Source organism: Poeciliopsis prolifica, unplaced genomic scaffold (assembly GCF_027474105.1).
Source record: "Poeciliopsis prolifica strain line A6 unplaced genomic scaffold, Auburn_PproV2 SCAFFOLD001, whole genome shotgun sequence".
NCBI classification, from domain to species: Eukaryota; Metazoa; Chordata; class Actinopteri; order Cyprinodontiformes; family Poeciliidae; genus Poeciliopsis; species Poeciliopsis prolifica.
In genome coordinates, this window is record NW_026562376.1 from 18,316,167 (window position 1) to 18,336,053 (window position 19,887).

A 19,887-nucleotide genomic window follows, 5' to 3' on the forward strand; every position below is an offset into this window, starting at 1 on the left:
AACGCTGCTCTGTTTTTAAAGCCTCTGAGTGGCTGATTCATTCAGGACAAAAGGGAATGATTCATTTTCAACTGTTTGCGCCACCGACTGACATCTGCTGATCATTTATATTAGATTATCAACTACAGAAACCAAAAACAACACTAAATGGTGAACCGAAAGTCCTCTGAATAGGAAAACTAAAAAGTCATGCGAGTTCCCATAATGGTCTCGAATCAGAATCCGACGACGCTGCACTAAAGAACGATTCACAGAGGTGAAAAGATTCGTAAATAAAGCCAAACATATGTCGTTTACCGGATGAATTTTCCGGTAAACGGCATAGATTGGCACTGTCAGCATATGTGCTGGTTTTCAGCGGTTTAGGCTGGAAGGCCCTGCTGAAGTTACCACACACGTTTTTTCTCATTTCTCTAAGTGGCTTTGATGAAAAATAATAAGGCTCAGGAAATACAGCTGACCCAGTATAAATAGACCAATATGGGCCGAAGAGAATGCCTAAGCAGCTTATTAGTCATGTCTACTTGTTGCTTGTGAACAAGTAGACATGTTCTATATTTGGATTTCACTTTAACTACACTAAATATGAGTAGCCGACTCCTCTTTTAATAAATGCCCTTTCACCTTCGATCAAGTAGAGAAACTCAAAAGTCTGTTTCTCTCTTTACCTCAGCACGGCAAAGATGCGACAAGTTCAATTGGAGTTCCAGATCAGTGCTGAAGCAGCACGTCTGTGGTTGCCTTTTTTTCTAGGCAAGAAAAGACGAGTCAAATTCCTGCGTATTCTGCGGTGAAGCTGCAGATGTGTGAGGAAGCGGTGGCTGTCGACTGTAAGACGTGCAAAGTGCGACGCTCCTGCGATACAAGACGTCAGTGCAAGTCGGGCGCTGATGGGTTGTTTTTTTTCTTTTCTTTTTTTCTCACAGTGGTCAGCGAGTTAAAGAAAAACTCGAGGGATTGAATTTCAATTGAAAGTAGGAACCATCTTTCAGAGAAATCTCATTCAGTCTCTTGCAAGGAAGGAAGTTAAAAAAAAAACTGATTCTGAGAAAAGCTTGCTGAGGTCTGCCCATATCTGTGGTGAGGTACAGTAACTTCTTTTAATTGGTGATGTTTACTGGAAAATGCAAGTTCAGAAATTGGTTTAAAAGGAACCTTTTAGTACAGACCAAAAACAAAATACGTATTTGGACATATTTTGAATGGAAAAGACCCAATGCGCCTGTACAAAGACCCAAGAAGTGCAAAATACCAGTAGCATGTTGTGGTTCCGAGTTCAGTGTCAGACAGAGATTTTGATATTTCAAAATTTGTCACATAAGAAACACAAAACTCCAATTCAAAGATGGTTGAAAAAGGACACATGAGCTTCAAAATATGAAAATTTGTACAGCTAACAGCTTGATGTGTATGTTCCCACCTGCTTTTTATGTAAACAGCAGGGGATGACATACTGAATCATTTCCCACGATTCAGGCTTCAAAAAATAAAACAAATGTGACGTTGGTCAGCCTCCATTTTGTAACTACGCAGGACGTTCTGATGTCACCATGCAGCTGGTACTGGAATGTGCTCATGGCACCGTAATACAGAGGGAAGTAGAAAAATAAGAGAGACAGAGAGAGATCCAGCAGGTCTTTGTTGAACACAAAAATTTGGACTTGGTCAGTTTCTCACCAAGCGCCGGGGAAGGCTGAGCTTGACGTGAGCCTCACTGAGTGCAACGTTCACAAGATGAAGATTGAGCATTTCAGGAAACGCTGTAGACGGAGCCGAGCGACGGCCGAACCCAGGAGCACCTCACCCTCTGGTACAGAGCTCTGTGCGGCGTGCTGGGTCATCGTCTGACATGAGTGCTTTTATGAAATCTTTATTACATGTGGTGAGGATCTCTGTACATTTTTTGCTATTCTTCACTTAATATGTGCAAAAATTAATGACTAAAATCTTCTGGATTGAAATTCCAACTTTGTTGACAGCAGATGAAGCTGTGTGCTTTCTCTGCGTGAGCGCTCCATAGAAGCAAAACAAAACACTCAGGGAGAGGTAACAAGATCTAAGCATGGAACGATATATATATTTTTTTGATGTTAAATGTCATTGTAAAAAATATTCCCACCTCTAATAGATGAACTGATTTTTTCCCTCATTCTTCTTTGCAAAAGAGCCCAAGCTCAGTCAGAATGGATGGAATGTGTCTGTGAACATCAATTTTAAGGTGCTGCCATATTTTCTCACTCTGCTTTAGTTCTGTGCTTTGACTGGACCATTCCACTGCAGCTCCTACTGAATACACGTTTTGCAAGCAAGCCAGAAAATTCAGTTTTGGTCTCATCTGACCAGAATATCTTTTATGAGCATTGTGGGTTTTTTTTGTTTTTTGCCAATGGCTTTCAACTTTGTGGAGTGTCAAACTACAAGTTGTCTTGTTGACAGACCACAATACAAATTAAAATTTCTTTAAAACACTGCCACCCAGACATGAGGGGTTATATTCTTAATAGGAAGTAAGGTGAAGTATCTAAGCCGCTGCGGGATCTGCTTTCAGACGTAGAAAGGGGCTCATTTACACAGGTGGGGCAGCCACTTACCCAGGGTGGGCTCAGAGTGAAGAAGACACACACACACACACACACAGACACACACACACACACACACACACACACACACACACATCATAATATAAGTTCCTCTTTGGTGGGACCGGATGTCACAGCTCCCCTTTTCACTAACCCCTCCTCCTGTGCAGCAGGTCGACGCCCTGCCCCGGCCTACCGCTCTGCTTCTGCTCGTAAGAGAGCAGAAACCACAGAGCACCGGCAGACGAGCTTCATCAATAAGCCCTCTATTCTCGCAACACTCCGGAACAGTGGGCTCCCTGACGAAGCTCCAGCACCTGGACGCAGCACGTCAAGAGGCCTGGGCGTCTGCGAGCACCACTCCTTGAAAAAACTGCCACACCTGAAAAAAACCCTTGAACAAACCACATCAAATGGCGTTAGGGAACCTGCGAGCCTCAGATCTGTGGGGAGTCCGGCTCAAAAAAAAGAAAAAAAAAAAAAACACGATCGGGCCGGGAGGACCATGAAAGGCGAAAGAATCGGTTGTGCAAACAGGCCACTCAGGTGCCGGATTACTGCTTTCATTAACAGGAGAGGAGAAGAAGAAACTGAGCCATGTACAGGAGATCGGGGAGGAGAGTATGGAGCACAACGATAGAGGATATTTATACAGGTGCTTCCAATGGAAGCCGAGAGGGCAGCACCGCTGTAATAGAGCAGCAGCTATAGCAAGTCGAAGGATTTGGTTGAGCCCTTTTAATTTTGCAGTATTTAAAAACAGATCTGACAGGACTAAAGAAAATACTACAGAGAAGTCTGCTGTGCTAAATACAAAGTCTCAAACTGATGGTGACTGACACAACCAAACTTTAAGGGCCTTTTGCAACAAGCGACATCAAAATACACAAAATAAAATAAAATTATCTTGATCACACGTTCTCATTCATTTCAATCGCTGACTAACTGTGCAAACTAGAAAAATAAATTTGCTCAATGGAAACAGCAATTTTGGAAAAACTTGTTTTTTTGCTAAAAATGGTTTTTGAATGAGGTGGTTTTTCGACTGATCGCAATTTGTGTATTTCACAAAACTGCAAAGAAAACACTTCTTTTTTTTTCTTTTCTTTTTTTTTACTTTTTTCACGTCACGCTAGTCAACAACCAAATTATGGGGGAATTTTTCTGTTGTAATCCGAAAGCACACGTTTTCAGTCTGAAAGCAAGACATCATGTCTTTCTTCTCAAAACTTTTAATACTTGTGCTTACATTTTCAGTTTGAAAACAGGACTTCAGGTTTGTCTTCTCAAAAACTTGTAAAGCCTGAACTCAAAACTTGTGCTCTCTGTCAAACACTCACCGTGTTTCTTTCTCAAACCTTTCGCCTCTCGCTCAAAACTCGTCTCTGCTCGGATCAAATCACTGCTCTTTTCTGAATCGTTTTCTGCTCGCCATTGGAACAGAGAAATACCGTCACCTGGCAACCTCTCCGCCAATAGAATGCAAGAGTTTCCAACTACTGGCAGAAAAGACGAAGATGACGAAAGGAAGTTGTAGGATAATGACGCGGCTTGCTTTTTAATCACTTATCGCGAGAACAAAATTAATTGTGTTTCTTATTTAGCGGAAACGCTGCATGTGTGAATTTGTGCTTTAGTGGAATATTGACAAACTTTTGTGCATATATGAAATGGGAATACAGCTGCTGAGACACTGAAGAATGATCAAAAAGTTAAATGCATGACAATTCTTTTGGAGAGCAAATAATGGATAAAAATTGTGACAATATAGACTTTTGCATAACATAACATTCCCATGCTAATCCATTTCAGTTTCAAAGACAGTTTGGATGGCCTCAAGAAATTGACGTCAATTTTGAGAGGATTTTCTTTATATTCAGTTCAGGAGTAAAACGAGCACACCTGAAGGGCTTTCAGTGGTCACTATAAATTTGAACTCTTCATTTCTCTCGATTCCTGTTGATAACGGACAGAAAATAATCCACCGATTGCAGGAATAATCCATCAACTGGAGCCACAGGTTAAGCTTTGTCTGATTGAAGATGAAGCCTTAATAAGAAGGCAGGTTCAGACGTGTCAGAGGTTGATGTGAGTGAGAATTTTAATGGAAATAAAGAAAAATTTAGCTAACTAGCGAGCAGTTACTTCAAAAACCGACTTTGGCCCACTCTCCTTGGCAGAACTATTTCAATTCAACCACAGCAGCAGATTTTACATCGTGGACAGACTATGTGAGGTTATGCCGTAACATCTCCTTTGAATCATGTGACGAGGCTTTGACTAGACCAGAACCCTCATTAAATTGTTCAGTCATTCTGTCATGGACTTCACAATTTTCTGGTTGCAAGAAAATTAGAAATACAGCAAACCGTCCAGGTTTGCCCAAGATAATCACCGCCACTACCATGTTTGTCTTAACATCCGGTGTTTTTCTCAAATAGTCTGTTAATTTTATGACATATGTGACGTAACACACATTTTCAACAGAAGGTCATTTTGGTCTATGGTCTAAAGAACCCACAAACTTTTCCAAAAGTCATATAAATGTTTTTTTGGTAAATGTGAGGAGGCTCATTGTGCTGATGATTCATGATCACTGACTCTGGGGTAAGCGACGCCTACAGGGTTGTAGATGTTTGTCTGGTTTTGTTTGCAACCTCCTGGACAAGTCATGGATGTGATTTAACCCTTTCCAGTCCAGCCTTATTTTTCCACCTGACCTCAAGTTTCTATAAATCGAGGAATAACGTGTTGCTTTTCCACATGTTTCATCCCACTGTTCCTGTTTGAATGATTTCTGAAGTCTGGATTTGCAGCAGATTTCTTCTAATTTTTTAATGTTTCTTTACAGGGCAATAAATTTTTGTTTTTTGTTTTTTTAGCAATGTGGGACGTGTGTGTTATTTTATTTTTTTATTTTAACTTCCCATTAAAGAATCTTTTTGCTTGCTGCTCTCCCAGAGGATGTGTGTAATTCAAATAAAATAGTATATTGTGAAAAAGATGATTAATTTAGCCCAGTTTTCTCTTTTGTAGCAAAGTGAGAGAGGGGCGTAACATGGACTAATAGAAACACACAAAAAAAAACAGAAATCCTAAAATATTTCCAATCGGATAGGACTTTGGAACTATTTTATGAACAAAAAGCATCAAAAGCAATATCTGTATATTAATTTGATGGATTGTTATTTAGAAAGTAATCTAATTTCATGAAGGTCGTTCAGAAGTCACCTACTGGTTACCATGAATTTATCAATAAACATGGTAGCAACTGGACGAAAATTTCCCCGAGCTATACCACGACTTGACTTCCATTCACACTAATAGTTTAATTTTCTCTAATTCTACTGGGTAATTACTTTAAATGACTATTTAACCTCAGCGTCACAGAGCTGCAGCCCATTAAGGCAAACATAATCAAAATTAAAATGAGCCAGCAGCAGAAGGAATAATAAATTACAAAGGCAGCTAAGAAAAACACTAATTGTCATTACATTAGTTCTGCAAGTGAATAACTGTTAACAGCACTCCAGTAATCAACCCAGAGACTTTTGTTTTTTCTTCTTTTCCTCAATCCGTCTCTGCCCCAGGCAGAGAAAAAAAGCAGAGATGATGTCACTGTGAGACTCCATGATTCATGTTGCGAAAACAGCAATTTCCTGAGTTATTTTTACTTCCCTATTATCTCTGTTTTTATTTGCCTCTGTGGTGGTGTAAGTCTATATGGAGAGTTCATCAAAACAGATGGCAGAGACGAAGATGTTATCGTGCATTTCGAATGTGCGCTCCTATGCTCACACATAAGCTCAATTCGTTACAATCTGCGCAAAAGAGTCAACTTTTTGCACTGAATCGATGTCAGATCCTCCAAAAACTCTGAGTTATGAATCCAGCTCTTGTTTGTCTATTTTTCGCTCACTGCAGCTGTGAACGCCAGTCAGGCCGGCCTCGTTCAGGAGTACTTATTCATGCTGACTTTGGACTTGCGCCTGCAGCACTGCACACTGGGATGCTTACCAAACCAGCATGCATGCGCGATGGGTTCACTTCAGTCCATTAGTCTGTGCACCCTGGGCTCGTTTTTGCAAGTGTTGACGGAGCCAGAAGTGCTGCTGAGACGAACCAAAGCCTCTGCAGCAAATGTGGCGGCTGCAGCGCCTCGCAGGATTATTCATACCCCCTTAATTTTTCCCACATTTTGCCGAAATACAACCACAAACTTTAATAGATTTTATTGGGGTTTTATGTTGACACACCAACACGAAGTAGTGCATAATTTTTAAGGGGAAGGAAAAGAATAATCGGCTTTAAAAATGTGCAACATTAGAAATGCAGCGTTTGAAATCTCATTTTATTGTTGTTAATTATGTCGATTTATTTATTTTTCTTTTTGTTTTTTGCTTGTGTGTAGCATGGGAAAGGTGGGAAGTGTTAATAGGGAAGATGGGTTAGTCAGGCCTGAAAAACCTTAAAGGGGAAGCAAATATCTGAGACTGGTGTAGATTTTTACCGTCTAGCAGCACAAAAACTCTAAACGTGTAAGCGGAGCCTAGTCAAAGTCCAGACTCAGCTTAGATTGAGAATATGTGAAAGGTTTTCAAAAATATATTTTAACAAGAAGAATGAGCAAAAATCTCAGTGTCAATTTGCAGAAATTGCAGTGGACAGTGTAGTTAGAGGGCTGAGTTAAAATACATTTTTAGATTTTTATTTTTGGTCTTTTTTTTTTTTTACATTTGTAAATCACTTTCCTCCCGATTCACAACAAATCATTGTTTTTGTGTTGGCTTATCACAGAAAATCCCAATAAAATTAAATGAATACTTAATTTTTGTCAGATTTACATATACTTTTCCCATTCTTGTGTTCAATATATGATCATCTGAAGAAGATTAAATGACTAACCACAAAGAAGCCCAGCTGCATTCATTTAGTGAATATAACAGGATGTAATCACATGCAAATTTTCTTTTTTCCTTCTTATTCTGGGAACATTTCCCAGATTCCTACAGCACGTAGTTTCAAAGCCTGTGACAATTTGGTAATCTGACACATTTTGAAATTCAATCCATGCTTTTTGATCTTCAAATGAAAGTGACCTAGAGCGGGGCATTAACACCGTCTTGATTTAAAACCTGCGATACTTCTTTGACACAGTCAGGACTTGGATCTTGTCAGGACCTTGTGCTGTCTGTTAAGATTTTCTCTTGTTTTCTTCCTTCACGTCTTTGATCACGTTTGCACCTGCTGTGTTTGTGGCTAAAGAGAAGACGGCTGCAATCTGTCACAAAAGTAGGTGCAAATTGCTCCCATGTGTTGGAGCTGAAGGGCGTGTCTGCATCTGCATGTATTTAGTGCAATCTGCATCGTAAATCTCGTGCAGAAATATGGCAGATAGCAGGGGATAGCAGTATGCAAATTGGCTTGCTTGACGAATCAAAACAGAGGACTCATGCTGCCTTTGGTAAGCTACATGAGCGAGGGTAGAAAAGGTTATTTTCTTTAATAATTCTACATCTTTGTCATGTCTGACCTTCCTTTTCTTTTTCTTTATTTTTATTTTTGCTGCAGGCCTGAAAACCTCTAGTTTTGAATCTATGTCTTTGTCAAATATATTTATATGGGAATAAATATAAAAGTACCAAAGAGTAGATCACTAAATATTTAGCGACAACATAACTTCTATTACTTGAGGTTCTGGAGTATAAAGTTGGGATGAAAACGGGGGAGGAGGGAGGAGGAAGAGGTTAGACTTGGGGTAAGTTCTTTCGAAATCATTCGTCAATGTGACAACATTCACAATTTACAAAAAAGACCCCAATTACAGCTGCTTCCTTTGACAGAATGCAGTTGTTGAAATCCGTTCATGCCATTAGTGTTCGATTGCAGCGTACAAGACAAGCATTCCGCCACAAACACAAAGTCAATTTGCTCGAAGCTTTTGACAAAAGATTGTTTAGTGGAGAGCCTCCTTCTCAAAGGAGAGCGGCCATGATGCATGTGTGTCCGCCTGGAAAGACTCCCGCGGTGTAGCAGTGGCTTTTCTTTGTTTGTGTCCTGCTTGCTTGAGAGAGGGGGAGCTAATTAAGAGAGGAGCCTGCAGGTGCAACATGTTGGTTTTTATGGGTCCTGGAGGACACGAAAAAGAGCAAAGGGCCAAAGAGGTTGACCACACCCAGCAGGAGACAAAGGGTCGACCGCCTCGGGTCACAAGACGACACCCTTTACTGACCCGCTGCAGCAAGACATTGTAATTAAGCCGGAAAGGAGGATTTGGATGGCAAGGTTGTAATGATACGAGGTGCTGGACAGTTCAAAAGACAGGATTTTAACAGTGTTTTAGGTTACGCTGAGATATGCAAATGAATAACATTTTTTTCCTGAGTGACACTAAAAGCAGCCCTAACAACACCAGCGCTACCACAGCTGGCGAACCATAACAATAACCATTGTAGACTTTGAACTATATAAAATCAAATGCAGCCCAAACTCATTAAGCAAACTGCATTTTTATTTCAGCAAGAAGAAGATGCAGCAAACCAGATGACAATTTGAATTTTAGCTATGAAATGCTCCAAACCAGTAGCATGTTATTAAATGCTAACCATTAGCGGTTAGCATAGCACTGTATATCATTCACATCCTGTCTGTCGATGTTTTTGCCACATAAGTGGGCCAGGGTTTATATAACCCAGCATTCTGTGCAAGTTTTACTAGGTTAGCAACAAAAGTAACAACTCAAGAGCCACTTCCAGTCATACTTCAAAATAAAAGTTTGCTAAAGACTGTATTAGCAAAAAAAAAAAATACATTAGGGTAGGGTTAGAGTTGCTGTAATATCTTTATGTTAAATAGACACAAGAGAATCTATGAAAAAGAGAGCAAAACAGCAAGAGACCAAAAAAAAGGAATAAAGTAAGACCAAGAACACAAACACTGCAATCAGTAAAAACAAGGCCTTCCTCTGTTTACGGCCAGAGATGTGTGTTGGAAATATTTACTCACACTCCAACAATGTTGATGTCAATAAACATCTAAATCTTAAAAATTGACATCGTCAAAGTTCTGTATAAGCATACACACGCTGCATCAAACCAAACAAACGTCAAACCACTTAGTTCTCACACACTCTGATGTATGCACACAATCAGGGGAAACCAGTGCTTGTCTGAACCGGACCAAGATCAACCCTCATTTGCGCAGGAGTAGGTAAACAAACGGCGAAGGAAGTGTTTATAATGGGAAAAAAAGGGAAGTACCATGTTGACAACTATGTACTCTGTGTTTTTGTTATGCATCTCTGTGTGTTTTTTTTTCTTTTTTTTAATTCACATATTTTAGACAATTCAATTAATCTAAGGAAGATGATTCAAAATAAACGAGGAGGCAAGTAAGGGAGACTTATTTTCTCAGGGGAAGATAAGCATACTTATGTGTGTGTTTTAGGTTCAGGGGGGGAGTGAAATCAAAGTTTGTGTGTGGAAGCTGCCCAGCCCCACTTCCTCAGAAGCCCAGAGACATCACAGCCAGCTGTATGGATGCTTCTCTTGCTTGTGGGTTAACACACACACATGAAAGTTTCTCCTTTTTTTTTTTTTTTATTATGGAGGATTGGGGTGGGGTTGGGGGCAGCGTCTTCAGCGAAGCCAAACAAACAGTGGAATGTTCCGGCTTGTGTGCTGTCACGGACAAACTAAAGTGACAGAGATGCCAGCGCTGTAGTCCAAAGTCTGTTTTGAACAGGCAGGAACATAAACCCTGAAAGGCAAATTTACATTGCAGATGGAAGGTGTGGATAAAACCCTGGGATGTTTCTTTGAATAGAAAATAACAGAAAAGCGATATGGAGAGTGTGCATGCAAGGAGCCTCAGGCAGCATGGGTGGATCCGGGAGCTGTCTGCAGAGATCCAGATAAGGATGCCAAATAACAGCGCTGTCCTTAGTGGCGTGACACCGAGGGCAAAACAAACCAGCTGTTATGGGAGTGCCCAGCGAGGCCTAAATCACAGGCTTTGGAGTTTGGGGGCACAATAGCCCTGCATAGCATACAAATATACATCGGCCATCTTTTTAGCCGTAGGAATCTAAACATTTTTCCTAATAAAAGCCAAACGACATCAGAAGAATCAAGTCTTCGTACTGTAACAAGTTCATAAAAACCTTTTCAACGCCCAAACTCAAACCCTACATGTACCCCTGGGATATAATTTAAAGGGGTAAGGAGTGGTAGTTAAAAATGGCCACACCTTTAACAAGCGGATCATAAATCTTTCTTCATGTTGCTTATGATTTGTTTCACATAAACAGTGAGAGCAATACACCCCCATAAGTCATGCAGGCAGTCACAGAAGTCATGTTAAGAGAGATTGACAATAACACCAAATGTAGCACATTAGAATAGATTAGCCTTATGATAGTATAGTGACAGTGCAATTTTTGTAATATAGAAAGTTCAGTTATGTCATTTTGAGCCTCGAAGGTGTGCTGTGGCATCCGACATCAGGATGTTAACCGCTGCTCATTAAGGCTAACGAGGTGAAGGTTCTGTTAAAGGACTGTTTTGTCCAGCACATCCCACAAATGCTTGACTTGGCTGTTGAGATCTGGGAAGTCTGGAGGACAAGTTTCCTTAAAAGGGTCTAAATGGTTTCCAGCAATGCTAAAGTAAGTGGAAAGCATCAACGTAACATCCATGTAGATGGCAGGACTCAAAGCGTCCCTGCAGAATGTTGCCTGAACATCACAGTGCCTATACTTAATGCAAGATGGGCTTCGTCAGACCGTGACATATGTAAATGAATCATGGACGTTTGGGAAGAGACCGATGGACATTTGATGGCAAAGATTCAATGTGTAAGTTTTTCTACTAGGACAAGAACAAGAAAAGGACAAGAAACAACCAATGTTGGTAAAGCCCAGTACAGTACCTTGAAGAATTTAACTGATGTGTGGATAAAGAGTCCTGAACCAATGCCATGGAGGGGCAGGTCAACCGACTGCAAGACAGAAAAAAGGCATCTTCCGACTCATGACTGCTTTACATTGTGCTTGATTTTGTTAGTTATTTTATTAGTTTGGTTTGGAATTAGTCTCTTTACCAAGTAAAGTAGACATTTTGTTAGAATGTATGGGGCACTAACGATTGACGCAGAGGATGTTACTCGGTATGTCACTGTCGTTTTTATTAGTCCGGAAGGATTAGTTGAAACTGAGTTACAAAGCAGTTAGAGTGATAAAGAATGAGTTACAGATTTGATAGTAGGTTCAAAAGGCAGTCAGAGGGTTTGGAGCTTTAGAGCAAATAATACGAAACAACAAACATCAATGCAGAGATCCCAGGGAAGAAATCAGTATTCCTAAACAATAACAAGAGGCAAATAAAACTGTATTTGATTGGTTCTCTGCCGATGTAGTTTGAACAAAGTAGTTATGTTGCAGTACAAATGGCCTCCAGGATGAATAAATGGCATCAGAAATACAACAACAGACAATAAAAGTGAGCTTTTTTTCAAAATTATACAGGGCAAGTACTTTTAAAGGTATTAATTGTAATTTAAACAATAAAGCAAATTTGACATGTGAAAAAACACAAATTAGAAATGTTTCAAATTAGAAATATTTAAAGTTTAAATATTTCTTAAATTTCACAACAGGCTCCATTAGCTGCACCGCAGCAGAGACCAAGTGAGGGAGATCACACAGAGGGTGATTGACGACACTACGATACGCCCCCTGGCTCTGATTGGTTATTGCTAGTTAGAACTGGGAGCACTGGGAAAACTTGATTTTTTTCAGACTACCTGTCTTATACCATACTGTCACAACACAGCAGCAGTTTCAACAAATATTTGAAAAGAAAAAAAAAATTACTTAAAGAGCTTGTGCAAACCAAGACTGCTCACAAAAAAGCTTCTTTCAGGGCCATGAGAGTCCAAATCAGGGGACAAGAAAGATATGAGACTGAATTTCACACCTGTTCAAGAAAAGTTTAAAAGCTGTCCTACAATTAGATAAACTATAATATAATATGTAACCATAATATAATATGTGACTTTGGAAACAAAGTCTACAAATCACTGCAAAGGCGGTGTGATTTGTAGACTTTGTTTCCAAAGTCACATATTATATTATGGTTACATATTATATTATAGTTTATCTAATTGTTAGGACAGCTATATATATATATATTTTTTTTTTAGTTGGTCTAAAATATATATATATATATATAAAAATTTTACATTTACATTTGTCTTTATATTTGAAAAAAGGCTCATTTTTGTATGCTCGGTCTGCAGCGTTGTATTATTTCTTGAAAAAACAGTGACCGTGCAGTTGCATGCAAAAACATTTTGGATGAAAAACACCAGCATGCAACTTTTCTCCACAACAAATGTGACAAATCTGTCAATTTGTGTTCAACCTGGTCCATTCATCCCTTCGCTATTTTCATACGACAGTTTCTGTCTTTTCCAAAAAACAAATCTGCCATTGAATGTTTCCTGTCTGTCAACACCTTATCAGTGTTTGGTTGGTTGTAAATAAAAGTCTGGTGGACTAGAAGTGTCTTCCATCAAGGTAAGGGTCAACATAGAATACACACAATTGTCAGTCATGCTAGCCATGCAGACTAATCACACTAATCATGTTTTTTGCTGATATATAATACAAAACACTGTGCATAATTTTCGGCTCTCAAATAATGTGTAGGGCACAAATTTTTCAATAGATCTTTAAGGAAAACAGAGCATTTCCTGTCACATTTTCTTTTCATCCATTCACAATGTTAAAGTACTGGTGTCAAAACCTCTGAAAAGATAGATGCTTAGTGAATGACTGAGACTTAGTCACCAAAGTAGTCAGCATGCGACAACACAGGAAGCAAACCAAATCTAATTACGCAGAGGTTCACCTCAGTGAAACCCATTTGAATGACCAGGTCAGTGGGAGGGAGGGCGAGCATCAGCATTCATTCTGCATTCACACAGCAAACAACAATGAGTTCAGTGAGGGCATGTGATGACAAGCCATCTGTACCATAACATGTTCTACAACCCATTCACCGTTTCCCTCAAGAATGAAGGGATAATCCCCTTCACAGCCCTCTGTACCTGATATGGCCTTGGCCCCTCGAGAGTCTCTTTAACCCTCAAGAGACTTCAACAAAACAGCTTCATTTGGAAAGCAGCTAAAGTGGCTCTCCGCTCTGACAAAGGAACTCCAGGCACTACAACCAGGAGGGAAATCAGACTAAAATGAATCAGATAATGGAGATCAGCAGAGGGTGACGCTTTGTGAAGGGGGTGAGGCTGGGGGTGAACTTTTGGAGGCTTACTGGTTCTTGTTGGTGACCACCGCCAAGGGAATATCCTCACTCATGTCATCTAGGTCATCGGTTAGGCTGTTGGCGCGGGAGATGTCTATGGACGCACTTTTATTGCCACTCCCCTTTACTGTAAGGGACAAAGACATGAGATAAAGTTACCAGTTGGAAAGTAGCCAGGAAAATGTTGAAACAGCGTCAATAGCCCGGGTGGACAAGTTGCTGGATAAAGACGACTTGTGCGTTCCAATTAACATAAATGAAGCATCAGAAGGAACTGAGATAATTCAGCTGGTGTTAGTTGTAATATAAATAAGAGAAGTGGAATAAGGCAGATAAACAAAGGGTACCTGGGGAAGAAGGGCAGCTCAGAGTGAAAGATGACCAAGAGTGGTGAGGAGGGCCTAAAAGTGAGGAACACATAAAGGAAGGAAAGTCGATTAGAAAATACGCCCCAAAACTTTCAAACGCATTCACCCAAATTTAAGACTTTTTCACATTTTGTCACATTATTTTCACAGACTCTCAGCTGGATTTATATTGCGGTGTTGAAAAAACAAGTCCAACACACTAATACTCTTCGATCTAAACAATTCAATAAAATTGTTGTTGCTGTGATTTTAGGGTCAAGGTAAATTCCGGCCACAGTTTCAAGTCTTTTTCAGTCTCTAGAAAGGTTTTCTTCCAGGATTTATCTGCATTTACCTAAATGTCATCATATGTTTGGATCAACTGTTTGGTTTCTGCTGAAGTAAAACATTCCCACACAGCATAACGCTGCCACCACCTAGTTGCTTTTGTGCAATTGAATAGTTTCCACGGGGAATTAAAGGATTTCTCAAACATGCAAGAAAGCAACACTCCAGGTCTGTTTTTGATGAGGGAGTAACATTGTCATATGACGAAAAGCTAAAAAAAAAAAAAAAAAAAAAAAACTAAATTTTACATGGTACAGGCCCTTTAAGGCCACATTTATGAAGTACTCAACAAAACAGCAGTTGCAGCTCCCCCAGAGTTACCATTTTTTGGCATTGTTCTATAAAACACATTCGAGGCCTTAGAACAGCTTGATTTATACCGAGATGAAATTATTCACAGATCAGGGCTGAATGTAAATGCACACCACACTTTTCAGATTTTTATTTGTAAAAACGATCAAACAAAAAACATAAATCATTTCCTTCATCTCCTCGGTGATGACTCACTGTGCATCAGTGTATGACAGAATATAAGAATTACGTTAGAAATTCACGTTTGTGATGCGACAAAAAGTGAAAAGTTCAGGTTTATTCAGAGAAGTCTTGATCCGAGAGAGAAAGAGAGAGAGAGAGGAACTGTAGAGCTCCACTTCAGCAGTGCAGCTGGCTGGCCGACTGGGGCGGCTAAAAACAACAGCAAAGAACAACATGTGTAGCCGGGTCTTGACCTGCAGCCAGACTGTCAGCAGAGTTTGACGTGTCTCTCCTCCAAAGCACCAAGCCTCCATTGTGATAAAGAATGGCGAGGCAAATCTGCGTCCAAGTACTGAATGACCATTCCAATTCAAGTAAAAGCCTTTCAAAGCCACTTGTATTCCATCATCCGTTTGCCCGACAATGTCAAATGTGGAGGTGGAGACGGGCAATGAGAACGGAAGTGGAAGTAAGAGAATAGGTAGAATATCCAAATAAAACCAGAGCTGCCTTGGGGGGGTCATTTCATGTGGTTGTGAATTTGTTTTAGAGCCTAAAAACGACTGGAATTTGATAAGTGGTTGATTTGACCATCCAGTGAAAGAAAAACAAGAAGGAAAATGATGAGGAGATAGAGAAACTGCACTGCGTTGAGTTATTCTCTCAGACAGGGGGAGCTGGTCTGAGCCAGACAGATAAGTGGAATGACTAAAAGGAGACAATGAGCCGTTCATTTCTAACCCCTGCAGCTCCACAATAGCAGCTTATCAACTCTACATCTCCCCTCACTCCCCACCTCTCTACCTTTCTCTAGCGTCCCAGCCTGTGTGTGCTCCGTTTCCCCGAGGACTCGGTCCATATCTAGCCACGCAAGTCCCGTCGCTCACCCATTCTCTTGGCAGGGCACCGAGTAAAGAAAACAGTCCGGGTCAACTTGGGACCAGCGCTTGAGAGTGTCTCTGTTTGGCTCTGGTTTGGTCTGGTTGAGGACAAAGGCTCAGCCAGCCAGTAAGTCTAATTGAAATACAGTCTGGGCCACATTAAAGGGACAGGCTGGCTAATGATTAACACAGTCGGATTTTTAATAGAAAATACAAGTACTTCGTGAAGTGGCCCCTTGGCCAACAGTGAAAAGTATTTTTGCGTCACTCGTACAAGTTGTGCTTTAACTTGACAAGAAATAGCAGAGAGAAGTCGTAAATAAGAACCTGAAGGCCGGGTTACCTAGAGCATTAATTTGATGCTAGCAGTCACGTCAAACTATTCAGACCCCACAGGATTTTTTTTCTTTCACAAATTAAAAAGTTTTGCCTTTTACAGCAATTACAACTGCAAGTATTTTAAGGCAGGTCTTCCATCAACTTTGCGCAGATATAAACAGTCAACTGCTCAAAACTATTGGTTGGTTGTTTCTCAGATATGAGAACGCTCTCCTTGCGTCTTATTTTTTTTTTATCTCTAGTTTACTTTCTAGGGATAGACAAAAAAAAAACAAGAATAATTTAATGACTGCATCACTGAATTGGCCTTTCAGCTAAGGATCTTTTTGGAGAGTTGTGTCGTTCTTTTTCCATCTCTGACGATCATCCTTGACCCGTCTGCTGTTTTCCTTCGTCTTCACAATGCCGTGTATTCGCTAATATTCACAAATAAACCTCTGAGGCCTTCACAAAACATCTGGATTTACGAGACTAAACTATAGGCTATACAAGGAAGACACTTATAAGTGTCTTTATTTGGTTGCTAATTGCATATGCATGGCACACACTTCAGCTTTGCAATAGGAAATGTAAAGATTATCTATCGTTTTGGCGAATTTTGCATGAATTCTATCAGAACACAGTGAAGCTAAAGGGGTAGAAATACTTTTGCAAGGCACTGGGCTTTGTAGCAAATATGTCTCATTTAATGGTTGGTCGAAGAACTCACCTGTTTTCCTGAACGTCCTGGTAATCCCTGCAAAAAACGGCAAACATAAGGAAGATATAACAAGGTATGAGAAAAGGTCAATCTCCTTTAAAAAAAAAAAAAGCCAGCTAACTAACTAACATTGAATATTTAGGACTTTTCAAAGTCCTAAATATTTAGGACTTTAAATATTTAAAGTCAATACAAGTCAGTGATTAGTCGCCTTCCTACTCAGTTAAATTTGCATACAGTTGTTGAAAGAAATTTGTTATTTCCATGTACCATGTTTGAAAACTATTTTAGATTCGGTGATGTATTCATTGATGACACGAACCCCATGTTCAACTCGTACATTATAATTACAGACTGCAGGCTGCAGACTATGGCATCTTCCCCTCAGTTTGTCATGTTCACTTCTTTACTGATGACTGTGGAGCATTTCTTACACGAACACGAGAAATTCCACATAGATAAAGACAGGATGTTATGTGCTGTCTAAGCGATTTGACGTCTCTTGAATTTCATTGCTTCTTTCCCATGCAACCGCGCTGTCTGCTCATTTTCCAAGATCCACCCAATTAAGCGGAAAACTTAAGCTCTTCCTGGTGCTGGTAGCTGCTCTCATAGTGATGGTTTGCCTTTTTGTCAGGTTTATGTCACTGCAGCTTTTTTTATGACAGCGCACTTTGACAGGAAAAACTCATAAACTCTGTTTATTAACCTGGAATCTGGGTCACTTAATTTGCTTGGGATGGCTTTTAACACAGGAAGCCAAACCACCCCCCAACGAGCCCCCGCCATCCGCCGTACATTGTCTGCATGTACATTTTAAATCATCCCGAAATTAGACACACACAGATCAAACTGTTGATTTAATACTCTTTGATCAATGTTTGCCATGTGTGCTGTCATAAACACATCGGCTTTGATGTGACTGCCTTGGTAAACTGTAAACGGGATTACAAGAAATTCCCACTTGTAACTTTGACAAGCTGGGATTTTAAAGTAGTCTCCATTTAAGCCTGATGAGTGTCTGTGGCCAACGAGGGGTGGCGGGGTGGGGGGACAGAAACCGTAAAGAGCTTGTAACTATGACCTCTAATTACCACTGAAGCAGTAATGGTTTCCATGTGGCTTAAGGGAGGCACCTGGTAGCCATCTTGGCTCCAAATGGAGGAGGACAGGGTCTCTGTTTACTGCGTGAAAATGAGGAGCCATCCCATAACAGCTTCTCCCATCATAATGTAAAACACCACAGAGGCTCAAACTGCTCTCCACGCCTGTTTTCTCACTCTCCAGTGGTGAGAAACCAACTCAATCCATTATTGTTACTCTTTTACCGCCAGCAACTCTATTTCTAAGCTTTTGTTCTGACTCCGCCGAAGACATAAACACACGGTAGCGGCCAAAAGATTGGACACACCTAGCTATTCATTCAAAATGAATAGGTGTGTGCGAGGTTTTTCAAAAATAATTTCAACAACACAAAAGCACAACCTGTGTGCAAAGCATTTCTGAAGTGCCATAAAAACATGCCATTCACAATGAGGCTGTTTTGAACACCAAATTCCCCTCAGAGCGTAACAACACTTTTTTGCTGAGATCATGGATTCCCAAGGCCGCATGACGTCATTTAATGTCTAAATGTGCTTTACAGAAGCACCCACTGAACCTGTTGTTTTACCATCACAAACTTGAACTGACAAAAAGATGTGTAATATTGTGTCGTGGATGAAAAAATGTCCAAAGGGTTTGGTGCGGATTTGCATCCAACCCCTTTTAATCTGATATTCCTCAGTAAACTCCTGTTTTGGAGGTTATCCAATTAGTAAATATAGTCCATCTGTGTTAATCTTATCACAAATAAAGCTGTTCAGTGAAAGACTCAGAGGTTTTTCAGCAGCCAGAGTCATTTTTGGAACTTCTCTCCCTTTTACTGAGTGTCCCTTTAAACCCAGAAGCCTGATTGGTTGGGATATCCGTGTTGGCTCCTCTCAACATGGAGAAGCAGCGGCTCTACTCTTGAGTCACACCCCATCTCAAAGGAAAGAGCCCAGACATCATGCGGCGGAAGTGTCTGGGGAGAGGGAAGGCCAGGCCTCCCTACTGCCACCCTCATGACCTGACTCCAGATGAACAGAAGTCAACGAATGGATGGATTTTGAAAATCATGTAACATTTTCCTTTCCATTGCTTCATTGCGGACTACTCTGCGTGGGATACAAAATCCCATCAAAATACATGGAAGCTGGCAGCTGTAATGTGACACGATGCGATAAAGGTCGAGGGTTTTATGGTGAATACTTCTGAAAGGCACTGCATTCATCCAGAAAATCTTTGTTTCACCCGTGTTAAATCAGCAAAGCTAATAGCACTGCCGTGTGAGTTCCTGTTTCTAAACACTCTCTGAGAATCATTTCGAGGTGTCAAGTTTAAAAAACAAATCTCTTGTCAAGAGATCCAAAAGGACTGGGTTTAATCAAGCGGTAATAAAGTGGGATTTGGTGCTTTCATGCGTAATCTTGGCAAGTTCATGCGCTTGGACTGATGGAAGAATTGCAATTTAAAAAAGGTTAGCAGGCTTCCTTTGAAACAGCTGCCAGAGTGAAAGGAGCTCAGTCAGAGCATGTTACAAATAAGTATTTGATATGAGTTTGTTGCTTAAACTGTACAGCAAAGTGATATGACAGGAAAGACTTATTTTTTTCCAGGACAGCCTTACCTTCAGCTGTCCCTCTTGGCTCTTCGATGAAAAATGAGACGTCCTTCTTTTCCATTGAGTCGTCAATGTGATCATAGGTGATTTGGGGGATGGACACGGCCCTCTCTGAGGCAACACCCAAAGATCCGGTTCCTTTGGACTTCAGCCGTCTTTTAGTCCCCTTTTTCTGACAGAAAGAGGAAACA

General features: G+C 40.4%; 1 protein-coding gene across 1 annotated transcript in view; it reads right to left on the bottom strand.

The window, feature by feature from the left end:
* kcnq1.2 (potassium voltage-gated channel, KQT-like subfamily, member 1.2) overlaps positions 1-19,887 on the bottom strand; it is a 190,658-nt gene that overhangs the window by 132,569 nt on the left and 38,202 nt on the right. The window contains exons 11-15 of the mRNA XM_055039879.1: positions 19,703-19,868; positions 17,002-17,028; positions 14,251-14,304; positions 13,913-14,030; positions 11,508-11,576 (exon numbers count right to left, since the gene is read on the bottom strand). Of these exons, the coding sequence (XP_054895854.1) occupies positions 11,508-11,576; positions 13,913-14,030; positions 14,251-14,304; positions 17,002-17,028; positions 19,703-19,868 (434 nt within the window). The remainder of the gene's footprint in view (positions 1-11,507; positions 11,577-13,912; positions 14,031-14,250; positions 14,305-17,001; positions 17,029-19,702; positions 19,869-19,887) is intronic.